Source organism: Salvelinus namaycush, chromosome 1 (assembly GCF_016432855.1).
Source record: "Salvelinus namaycush isolate Seneca chromosome 1, SaNama_1.0, whole genome shotgun sequence".
Taxonomy (NCBI): domain Eukaryota; kingdom Metazoa; phylum Chordata; class Actinopteri; order Salmoniformes; family Salmonidae; genus Salvelinus; species Salvelinus namaycush.
The window spans coordinates 6,395,141-6,407,158 of NC_052307.1; the positions used below are offsets into that span (position 1 = coordinate 6,395,141).

The 12,018-nt window shown below is 44.4% G+C and overlaps 1 protein-coding gene across 2 annotated transcripts in view; it reads left to right on the top strand.

Moving 5' to 3' along the window:
* aacs (acetoacetyl-CoA synthetase) overlaps positions 1–11,223 on the top strand; it is a 56,557-nt gene extending 45,334 nt beyond the window's left edge. Inside the window, exons 13-18 of one of the 2 annotated variants that reach the window (XM_038984723.1) lie at positions 5,851–5,964; positions 6,363–6,488; positions 7,558–7,627; positions 7,898–7,956; positions 8,413–8,615; positions 9,076–11,223. In XM_038984723.1, coding sequence (XP_038840651.1) covers positions 5,851–5,964; positions 6,363–6,488; positions 7,558–7,627; positions 7,898–7,956; positions 8,413–8,615; positions 9,076–9,213 — 710 coding nt within the window. In that variant the 3' untranslated portion in view covers positions 9,214–11,223. Of the gene's footprint in view, positions 1–5,850; positions 5,965–6,362; positions 6,489–6,523; positions 6,629–7,557; positions 7,628–7,897; positions 7,957–8,412; positions 8,616–9,075 lie in introns of those variants that run through there. The other variant, XM_038985291.1, reaches the window with a different exon arrangement.
* The last annotated feature ends 795 nt before the right edge of the window (positions 11,224–12,018 follow it).

Consider the following 12,018-nt stretch of genomic DNA (forward strand, 5'->3'; position numbering starts at 1 on the left):
CATGTGTGTGTCTCCCTACCTCTCTCTCTCTCTGTCTCTCTCTATGTCTCTCTCTCGCTCTCGTCTCTGTCTGTCTCGCTCTGTCTGTCTCGCTCTGTCTGTCTCGCTCTGTCTGTCTCGCTCTGTCTGTCTCGCTCTGTCTGTCTCGCTCTGTCTGTCTCGCTCTGTCTGTCTCGCTCTGTCTGTCTCGCTCTGTCTCTCACTGTGTCTCTCTCGTGTCTCTCTCGTGTCTCTCTCGTGTCTCTCTCGTGTCTCTCTCTGTCTTTCTGTCTCTCGCTCTGTCTCTCGCTCTGTCTCGTTGTCTCTCGCTTGGTCTCTCATATTTATATATATAAATATGGGTTGTATTTACAATGGTGTTTGTTCTTCACTGGTTGCCCTTGTGGCAACAGGTCACAAATCTTGCTGCTGTGATGGCACACTGGTTTTTCACCCAATAGATATGGGAGTTAATCAAAATTGGATTTGTTTTCGAATTCTTTGTTGGACTGTGTAATCTGATGGAAATATGTGTCTCTAATATGGTCATACATTTGGTTAGGAAGGCATGAGGTTCGGAAGTGCAGCTCTGTTTCCACTTAATTTTGTGGACAGTGTGCACATATCAAAGTATCAATTCAAAGTTTATTTGTCACGTGCGCCAAATACAACAGGTATTACTTACAGGCTCTAACCAATGGTGCGGGGGGAAAAAAGGTGTGTGTGTGTGTGTGTGTGTGTGTGTGTAGGTAAGTAAAGAAATAAAACGACAGTAAAAATACATTTGAAAAAAGAGTAGCAAGGCTATATACAGACACCTGTTAGTCAGGCTTATTGAGGTAGTATGTACATGTAGGTATCGTTAAAGTGACTATGCATATATGATGAACAGAGAGTAGCAGAAGCGTAAAAAGAGGGGGTGGTGGGACACAATGCAGTGTCTTAGCCTGTCTTCTCTTGAGAGCCAGGTCTGCCTACAGCCGGTCAATAGCAAGGCTATGCTCACTGAGTCTGTACATAGTCAAAGATTTCCTTAATTTTGGGTCAGTCACAGTGGTCAGGTATTCTGCCACTGTGTACTCTCTGTTTAGATACAAATAGCATTCTAGTTTGCGCTTCTTTTTTTGTAAATTCTTTCCAATGTGTCAAGTAATTCTCTTTTTTGTTTTCTCATGATTTGGTTGTGTCTAATTGTGTTGGTGTCCTAGGGCTCTGTGGGGTTTGTTAACAGAGCACCAGCTTGCTTAGGGGACTCTTCTCCAGGTTAATGTCTCTATTTGTTATGGAAGGTTTGGGAATCGTTTCCTTTTTAGGTGGTTGTGTAGAATTTAACAGCTCTAATCAGGATTTTGATCATTAGCGGGTATTGCCCTTATTCTGCTCTGCATGCATTATTTGGTGTTTTACGTTGTACACAGAGGATATTTTTTGTAGAATTCTGTATGCGGTCTCTCAATTTAGTGTTTGTCCCATTTTGTAAATTCTTGGTTGGTGAGCGGACCCCAGACCTCACAACCATAAAGGGCAATGGGTTCTATATCTGATTCAAGTATTTTTAGCCAGATCCTAATTGTTATGTTGAATTTTATGTTCCTTTTGATGGCGTAGAAGGCCCTTCTTGCCTTGTCTCAGATCGTTCACAGCTTTGTGGAAGTTACCTGCGGCGCTGATGTTTAGGCTGAGGTATGTATCGTTTTTTTTGTGTGCTCTAGGGCAACAGTGTCTAGATGGAATTTGTATTTGTGGGTCCTGGCAACTGGACCTTTTTTTGAACACCATTATTTTTGTCTTACTGAGATTTACTGTCAGGGCCCAGGTCTGTCAGGGCCCAGGTCTGGCAGAATCTGTGCAGAATATCCAGGTGCTGCTGTAGGCCCTCCTTGGTTGGTGACAGAAGCACCAGATCATCAGCAAACAGTAGACATTTTACAGCTGCAGCCCTGTCTTATCCCCAGCCCTGTCTTATCCCCAGCCCTGTCTTATCCCCAGCCCTGTCTTATCCCCAGCCCTGTCTTATCCCCAGCCCTGTCTTATCCCCAGCCCTGTCTTATCCCCAGCCCTGTCTTATCCCCAGCCCTGTCTTATCCCCAGCCCTGTCTTATCCCCAGCCCTGTCTTATCCCCAGCCCCGTGGAAAGAAATGTGTGCATCTTTTGCCAATTTTAACCGCATGAGGAGACTTTGCCTTTGTTTTGGTTTGTTTGTTTGTCAATTAGGGTGTGCAGGGTGAATACATGGTCTGTCGTACGGTAATTTGGTAAAAAGCCCATTTGACATTTGCTCAGTACATTGTTTTTCGCTGAGGAAATGTACGAGTCTGCTGTTAATGATAATGCAGAGAATTATCCCAAGGTTGCTGTTGACATGTCGTTATTGGAGTGAAATTTGTCTCTAATTTTGTGGCTTGGGGTGATCAGTCCTTGGTTCCAAATATTGGGGAAGATGCCAGAGCGAGGATGATGTTAAAGTATAGAAAATTTGAATTTGTGTTCTCTCTTTCTCTGTGTGTTTTCATAGTCTCCATCCCGTTCTCTTCTTTCTTTGTCTCCCACCTCTTGCTGCTGCTCTCCTGATCAGATCTGGTTCCTGGTGTCTGTTATTTCTCTGCCCTGGTTTCCTGTGTAGTTTGTGTGTGTATGGGCGCTCGCTGGGTGCCACTCCTCAACAGGGAGTTTATTTTTGGAACAGAACAAACCCCTCTCTGACTTTAAAGAGCACCAGAGGATGTTCAAAGTTTTCCTCTGCAAAAACTTGAATATTCATGAGAGTAAGAGGTAACCAATAAGGATGTCAGGAATGTGGGGGGAGGAGAACAAAACAATTGTGACTGGCTGCTGTAGTGATACTGAAGTGTGCCTAAACTGAGAGGCAGGCATGGCATTCTCCCCACGGACCCAATTAAGCTCGACTAAAGAGCCAGGCAGAATTTGGGGATGCGACGGAGTGACTGATAGGTGGAGGGGTGGTTGGATGGATGGATGAATGGATAGGTGGGAGGAGAGATGAATGGAACATCTGTCAGAAACAGCAGATTTAAGAGGTGGATAGAGAGAGGTATCACCCACAGATAAAAAGAGGGGGTGGGAATAGACTCGATGTACCGTAGATTGGCTCCATGTTGCGTAACTGTACTACTGTAGAATAACAAGCCTGCACCACAACACCATCCCACACCATATCACACTTTACAATACTATCACACTGCACATCACCTTACTGAATTCACTACACCTAACCATGACCGTATTCTCTACGTTGATCACTACACCCCTCATCACTGTCAAATGCTCCCTAAAACACTTCAGCGAGCAGGCCTTTCTAATCGACCTGGCCTGGGATTCCTGGAAGGATATTGACCTCATCCCGTCAGTAGAGGATGCCTGGTTATTCTTTAAAAGTGCCTTCCTCACCATCTTAAATAAGCATGCCCCATTCAAAAAATGTAGAACCAGGAACAGATATAGCCCTTGGTTCTCTCCAGACCTGATTGCCCTTGACCAGCACAAAAACATCCTGTGGCGTTCTGCTTTCGCATCGAATAGCCCCCGTGATATGCAACTTTTCAGGGAAGTTAGGAACCTATATACACAGGCAGTTAGGAAAGCTAAGGCTAGCTTTTTCAAGCAGAAACTTGCATCCTGTAGCACAAACTTTAAAAAGTTCTGGGACACTGTAAAGTCCATGGACAATAAGAGCACCTCCTCCCAGCTGCCCACTGCACTGAGGCTAGGAAACACTGTCACCACTGATAAATCCACTATAATTGAGGATTTCAATAAGCATTTTTCTACAGCTGGCCATGCTTTCCACCTGGCTACCCCTACCCTGGTCAACAGCCCTGCACTCCCCACAGCAACTCGCCCAAGCCTCCCCCATTTCTCCTTCACCCAAATCCAGATAGCTGATGTTCTGAAAGAGCTGCAAAATCTGGACCCCAACAAATCAGCCGGGTTAGACAATCTGGACCCTCTCTTTCTAAAATAATCTGCCGAAATTGTTGCAACCCCTATTACGAGCCTGTTCAACCTCTCTTTCGTTTCGTCTGAGATTCCCAAAGATTGGAAAGCTTCCGCGGTCATCCCCCTCTTCAAAGGGGGAGACACTCTAGACTCAAACTGCTACAGACCTATATCTATCCTACCCTGCCTTTCGAAGGTCTTCGAAAGCCAAGTTAACAAATAGATTACCGACCATTTCGAATCCCACCGTACCTTCTCCGCTATGCAATCTGGTTTCAGAGCTGGTCATGGGTGCACCTCAGCCACGCTCAAGGTCCTAAACGATATCATAACCGCCATCGATAAGAGACATTACTGTGCAGCTGTATTCGTCGACCTGGCCAAGGCTTTCGACTCTGTCAATCACCACATTCTTATTGGCAGACTCAACAGCCTTGGTTTCTCTAAAGACTGCCCCGCCTGGTTCACCAACTACATCTCAGACAGAGTTCAGTGTGTCAAATGGGATGGCCTGTTGTCCGGATCTCTTGCAGTCTCTATGGGGATGCCACAGGGTTCAATTCTCGGGCCGACTCTCTTCTCTGTATACATCAATGATGTCGCTCTCGCTGCTGGTGATTCTCTGATCCACCTCTACGCAGACGACACCATTCTGTACACTTCTGGCCCTTCTTTGGACACTGTGTTAACTAACCTCCAGATGAGCTTCAATGCCATACAACTCTCCTTCCGTGGCCTCCAACTGCTCTTAAATGCAAGTAAAACTAAATGCATGCTCTTCAACCGATCGCTGCCCGCACCTGTCCGCCCGTCCAGCATCACTACTCTGGATGGTTCTGACTTAGAATATGTGGAAAACTACAAATACCTAGGTGTCTGGCTAGACTGTAAACTCTCCTTCCAGACTCACATTAAGCATCTCCAATCCAAAATTAAATCTAGAATCGGCATCCTATTTTGCAACAAAGCATCCTTCACTCATGCTGCTAAACATACCCTCGTAAAACTGACCATACTACCGATCCTCGACTTCGGCGATGTCATCGATAAAATAGCCTCCAACACTCTACTCAACAAATTGGATGCAGTTTATCACAGTGCCATACGTTTTGTCACCAAAGCCCAATATAATACCCACCACTGCGACCTGTACGCTCTCGTTGGCTGGCCCTTGCTTCATACTCATCGCCAAACCCACTGGCTCCAAGTCATCTACAGATCTCTGCTAGGTAAAGCCCCACCTTATCTCAGCTCACTGGTCACCATAGCAGCACCCACCTGTAGCACGCGCTCCAGCAGGTATATCTCACTGGTCACCCCCAAAGCCAATTCTTCCTTTGGCCACCTTTCCTTCCAGTTCTCTGCTGCCAATGACTGGAATGAACTACAAAAATCACTGAAGCTGGAGACCCATATCTCCCTCACTAGCTTTAAGCACCAGCTGTCAGAGAAGCTCACAGATAAATGCACCTGTAAATAGCCCATCCAACTACCTCATCCCCATACTGTATTTATTTATATATTTTTGCTCCTTTGCACCCCAGTATCTCTACTTGCACATTCATCTTCTGCACGTCTACCATTCCAGTGTTTAATTGCTATATTGTAATTACTTAGCCACCATGGCCTATTTATTGCCTTACCTCCCTTATCCTACCTCATTTACACATACTGTATATAGACTTTTTCTACTGTATTATTGACTGTATGTTTGTTTATTCCATGTGTAACTCTGTGTTGTTGTATGTGTCGAACTGCTTTGCTTTATCTTGGCCAGGTCGCAGTTGCATATGAGAACTTGTTCTCAACTAACCTACCTGGTTAAATAAAGGTGAAATAAAAAAAACGTAACGTATTAGCTACGTTGATCATCCAACGTGAAAGAAATAAAAATGTATGTTTTTTGTGTAAAGGTGGAACAGACATTGTGTCCTGCTTTATGGGCCAGAACGTGACGGTCCCCGTGTACAGAGGAGAGATTCAGACCCGGAACCTGGGCATGGCTGTGGAGGCCTGGAGCTGTGACGGTGAGTGTTGTTGGTCAACTAAATTCAGTCACAGGCCTATTTATTTATTCCTTGAGCAGATGGTCAGGGGTCTGGAAAGTAATTACCACAAGAATCCCAAACGGATATAATATTTTTCTAAAACATAATAGTTTCAAACCTTGCGTACATTTGTATGGATCACACACTGTACTGTATGTCTTTATTATGCATGGGAATACTTTGGAACAGATTTCCAAAGTTAAAATCACTTGTAGCTGGTGTTTGAAGGGTTCAATAAATCACCCGCGGGCCATATTTGGCGCACAAACCGCCAGTTGGGGATCCCTGCTCTATATGGTAATTCACCTTGTGTCATTGTAAATGATATCCCCACTGTAGGACGTGCTTGATGACACATGTGTGTTTCCCTTCCTCAGGAAAGCCAGTGTGGGGGGAGAGTGGAGAGCTGGTGTGTCTGAAGCCAATCCCCTGTCAGCCCACCCACTTCTGGAACGACGAGAATGGGAGCAAATACCACAAGGCTTACTTCTCTTCCTTCCCAGGTCAGTCCATTAGAGATGAAGCTTCTCCTTCCCAGGTCAGTCCATTAGAGATGAAGCTTCTCCTTCCCAGGTCAGTCCATTAGAGATGAAGCTTCTCCTTCCCAGGTCAGTCCATTAGAGATGAAGCTTCTCCTTCCCAGGTCAGTCTATTAGAGATGAAGCTTCTCCTTCCCAGGTCAGTCCATTAGAGATGAAGCTTCTCCTTCCCCGGTCAGTCCATTAGAGATGAAGCTTCTCCTTCCCCGGTCAGTCCATTAGAGATGGAGCTTCTCCTTCCCAGGTCAGTCCATTAGAGATGGAGCTTCTCCTTCCCAGGTCAGTCCATTAGAGATGGAGCTTCTCCTTCCCAGGTCAGTCCATTAGAGATGGAGCTTCTCCTTCCCAGGTCAGTCCATTAGAGATGGAGCTTCTCCTTCCCAGGTCAGTCCATTAGAGATGGAGCTTCTCCTTCCCAGGTCAGTCCATTAGAGATGGAGCTTCTCCTTCCCAGGTCAGTCCATTAGAGATGGAGCTTCTCCTTCCCAGGTCAGTCCATTAGAGATGGAGCTTCTCCTTCCCAGGTCAGTCCATTAGAGATGGAGCTTCTCCTTCCCAGGTCAGTCCTGTCCATGTTTAATTGCTAAATTGTAATTATTTTGCCACTATGGCCTATTTATTGCCTTACCTCCCTAATCTTACTACATTTGCACACACTGTATATAGATTGTTCTATTGTGTTATTGACTGTACGTTTGTTTATCCCATGTGTCACTCTGTGTTGTTGTTTGTGTCGCACTGCTTTGCTTTATCTTGGCCAGGTCACAGTTGTAAATGAGAACTTGTTCCCAACTAACCTACCTGGTTAAATATAGGTGAAATAAAAAATAAATAAATTAGAGATGGATAGACAGCTTTTACTTTCCAGGGCAGTCCTGGCCATAGAGATGTACTAGAGAGCTCTTCTCCTATCTTTGCAATGGCTGCTTCTGTGATGGCATGTACAGCACCATTGAGGGCTATTTCCATTTTAAAGTAGTCTGAACATGATCAATATCCGTCTCAGTTTACTAACATGCATGCTCCTCTGCAGGTGTTTGGGCCCACGGTGACTACTGTAAAATCAACCCAAAGACAGGAGGAATTGTCATGCTTGGCAGAAGGTGAGTCATCGGGCTTGTTCCACACTACAGCCAACTGACTGATCTACAAATGCCCTTACACCATACATGGGCCTAACTACTCGTTGTTATTTGTCGATCAGACAGTCTGTCACAATTTACCCCACAATGCATCACACATTTTGATGCTCTTCGAATACAGCCGTTGGCTCATTCCGACACTCTTACTAATTACCTCAGGAGACCATAAACGACTATGCCACCATAGTGTTTTGTTTGGTTACCTTCAACTCATTCTTGTCTCGATCACAGCGATGGAACTTTGAATCCCAACGGCGTGCGTTTTGGGAGCTCGGAGATCTACAACATTGGTGAGCTACGGGTTTTTCTTACCCCCCCCAATGGTTTGTGGTAACAGCAGTTTTGTCTCATTTAGCTGGTCATCATTGATATGACGGAATGTAACAGTCCTCTCTCTTCTTTCTCTGGTGTTGTTCTTGTTGTCCTTATGAATACTAACAGGCCTAGGCTACATCCCAAATAGCACCCTGTTTCCTGTGTAGTGCACTACTGTTGACCAGAGGCCTATGGGAATAGGGTGCCATTTTGGACGCAACCAATATCTGCTACTAATCCTGAAGTATCAGCCGATATCTGCTACTAATCCTGAAGTATCAGCCGATATCTGCTACTAATCCTGAAGTATCAGCCGATATCTGCTACTAATCCGGAAGTATCAGCCGATATCTGCTACTAATCCTGAAGTATCAGCCGATCTGTCAGATATTTTCTAAATGTGTATGCTTTTGTTCTCATCTTCTCTCCAGTGGAGGCCTTTGAGGAAGTGTCCGACAGCCTTTGCGTTCCACAGTACAATGGGGACGGTGAGGAGAGAGTGATCCTGTTCCTGAAGATGACGCCCAACCAGTCCTTCGGCCCGGAGCTGGTACACAAAATTCGCGGAGCCATCCGGAAAGCCCTCTCCGCACGCCACGTACCGGCGCTGTTCCTGGAGACCAGAGACATTCCTGTGAGAACATTCTTCTGTTGTCATTTTCAATGTGTTCATGTAGTCACACTGAGCAAAGAGTGCACCCAAAGACAGCTTTTAAATAAAAAAGAAGAACCATAACGTTGATGGGCAGAGAGTAATGCTAACACATTTCCATTATTGTACACGTGTGTACCAGGACAAATAGAAGCACCCCCCCCCCCCCCCCCCCCCCCCACAAACAAAAGGCCCATAAGTGCTGTTATGCATCCCTGGGGCTGTATTCACAAACTGTCTCAGAGTAGTAGGGATGATTTACGATCAGTTTGGCCTTTTAGAACACAATGAATAAGATTACATGGAAAAGGGTGGGAACTGATCCCAGATCAACACTCCTACTCAGAGAAGCTTGGTACATGTATATGTCCCCTGACCCTGTGTGTTACGCTCTCTCTGTCTCTTTCTCTCTGTCTCTCTCTCTATCTGTCTGTCTGTCCAGTACACCCTCAGTGGGAAGAAGGTGGAGGTGGCTGTGAAGCAGGTGATCGCTGGGAGGGAGGTGACCCAGCGAGGGGCCTTCTCCAACCCGGACTCCCTTGACCTCTACAAGAACCTGCCAGAGCTCCAGAACTTCTGAGAACTTCTACAGTACACATGAAAAACAAAAAACGAGACAAAAAAAAGACAGTTTCCCCAGAAACTCTTGAACTCTTGTCCATTTGAAGAGGAGAGGAGCTGGGTCATTAGGTACAGACCGTTGAATGGTGGCCCTGGCTTCTCGTCCTCCTCTAACTCTTCAGTGACCTCCTGACCTCACATGGCCATCCCATTGGCTCCCTCTGGGTTCAGGACTGACCAAAAAAAAAAAGAATAAAAAAGGAATCCAGAAAAATGCGACGTAGTAACATTGACATCCCCCATTGCCCTTTTGGGAATGCCTTTGCGTTGGCTTGTGTAAATTTCTAGATGTTCCTCTTTACGGGACTGGAGATTTGCTTCTCACTGTTGTGGTGTGGTGTTAACGTCGTGGCCTAACTTATTATGATAAAACGAAGGTGAGTAAGTATGGACCTGCCAATGGGACCCAGGTGTTTTTAAAAGAACGTTGCCTTTTTGTTTTTATAGCTTTATTGCTATAAAGGGATGAGGGAGTAGTGGTGTTGAAAGATCATTTTGACATTCAACATTAAAAAAAAATCACATTTTAACTTACTGTTACCTTTTATAAATTGCGAACACAGCCAGTCAATCTTCAAAACACAGTTAAAAAAAAAAAAAAATAGCATCCCTTCCCACTTCTTTAACACATTCTAGTCCCGCCCACCTGCTAGTCCCACCCACACAAACGTCATTAAGTTTGTTGCAAAGAAGAGCGTTGGTTATTATTACTCTGGTTATTCACCCGTATTCATGGCAGCTCCTCAGTGGGTGGAAGAGAGACACTTTCTGCCAAATGACCAATGAAATGGCTGTGATGAATACACAGCAGATTTTAGGCAATTAACGAGCCCCCTTGAGACTTCCTGGTTTTATGTTATTACGGCGGTCACAGCTGAGCTGGTGTTATACTGTATGGGGGTTACCCCCCCCCCCCCCCCCATAGAGTAAGGCTTTGTTGTTTAACTCTAAAATAGATTTTTAGACACTACTGAACGCTAGTCATTGGCACTGAGATGTTCCTTGATTTGTTTTTGTTTTTTAGTTAGTTTAGAGTAAAACACGTGTGTAGATGCATGTCTCCAAACAGCTATACTTATCTCTTGTTGTGGTGAGCCATGAAATCACCTCAGTTAAACAAACACTATTGATGGTGTTGTTGTGCTGTAGTCGGTTGACCAATCACTACACTAATTCTGCATAAAATAGTCAAATCATCTGTTTTCCTTTTATTAAACTGACCCATCACTGCAGTGCAAAAAGAACGCTTGCCATTTCAACCAATCACCACACATTTAGCACATAATATGTTTCAATCAAGCCACACGTCAACAAACGTTTTTTCCCCTCGTCAGCGTATTTTCACCACAAGTTAGACAACGTCATCGACAGTTACCGATATGGACATCGTTCCAAAGTGACCTCGACAGAGACTGGGTTTGGTTTAAGACCCACGTAACTTGTGTTTAGGGTGGGGGAGCTTCCATGGTTTTACTACAGTGTTTTACTCTCTGTTTAGGGAATCAACTAAGCACTTAGGTCACAAAACATCAATTCTCTTTGTCTACGTCCCAAATGCCATCCTATTTCCTATAATAATGCTCTACATTTGACCAGGAGTTTAGAGTGCCATTTGGGACGGAACCCTCCGTCACATTCGCATTCCTGAGAATATTCCATTTAGTCTTCCTTCATCTGGTTTCTCTTCTTTTGTTCTACCTTCCTCCAAGAAACATATCATGTCTATTTGAACGCGTTCAATTCCTCTAGTCTGTTTTGATTCATATATTTTAAGGTACAGCCTTTTTTTAATTTAATGTTGTTTTTTTTGCGTAAACAATTGTATTGCTCCATGTATGATGAATGTGTCATTGACTGTGATACAGTATATGGAGATATATATACGGATATGTAATGTGTTCTTGTACCGTGGACTACTTTGCATTGTCCCTGTAACCAATAAATGGACAACGATGCATATTCTATTCAATACGTGTTGGTGATCAAATAAAATGTAACAACTCTTAATTTTCATCACCACTGCATGGGTTACCGAGTGGCGCAGCGGACTAAGGCACTGCTGGAGGCGTCACTACAAACTTTCTGGTTCGAATCTAGGCTGTATCATAACCGGCATTGATTTGGAGTCCCATAGGGCGGTGCACAATCAGCGGCGTCCGGGTTTGGACGGTGTAGGCAGTCATTGTAAATAGGAATTTGTTCTTAACTGAAGGTTAAATAAAATGTCATGACTGATTCATGTTGAAATACTGTTGTCAAACACCACTATTGGAAAATAATATTGTCTTAGCACCAGAACTGTACCAACCGTATGATGGCATGCTTATGCATTCAGGCATCTCAAATGAAACACAGTATTTCAATATGGGGTATCCTTGAGAATGAGGGATCCTTTTAAAAATAGTTTTCAATTTGGGAGAATTCATGTCATTCGATATGAATTATGACATACAAATATTCACCGACTACCACAGCGAACAGGCACTTAAAGCATACTTGAGTTGTAGACTGATGCTGGTTCGGTCCCCTTGACCTAGAAGGTTGAAGTAGGGTGACATGGCACCAAGAATCCAAGTTGATGATTTTTCTTTTTATATAGAGCTCCACAGAGCAAAAGGTGACATCTTGCAGGATTTCTTTACATTTTTTTACAAAGGAAATAATTGTTTATGCATCAAAAGCTAAGCTGACCACTGCTTTACATACTGATGACAGAGTCAGTGGAGGAGCGCTGTTACCCCACACCCCTGTTCCTGCTTCAGTC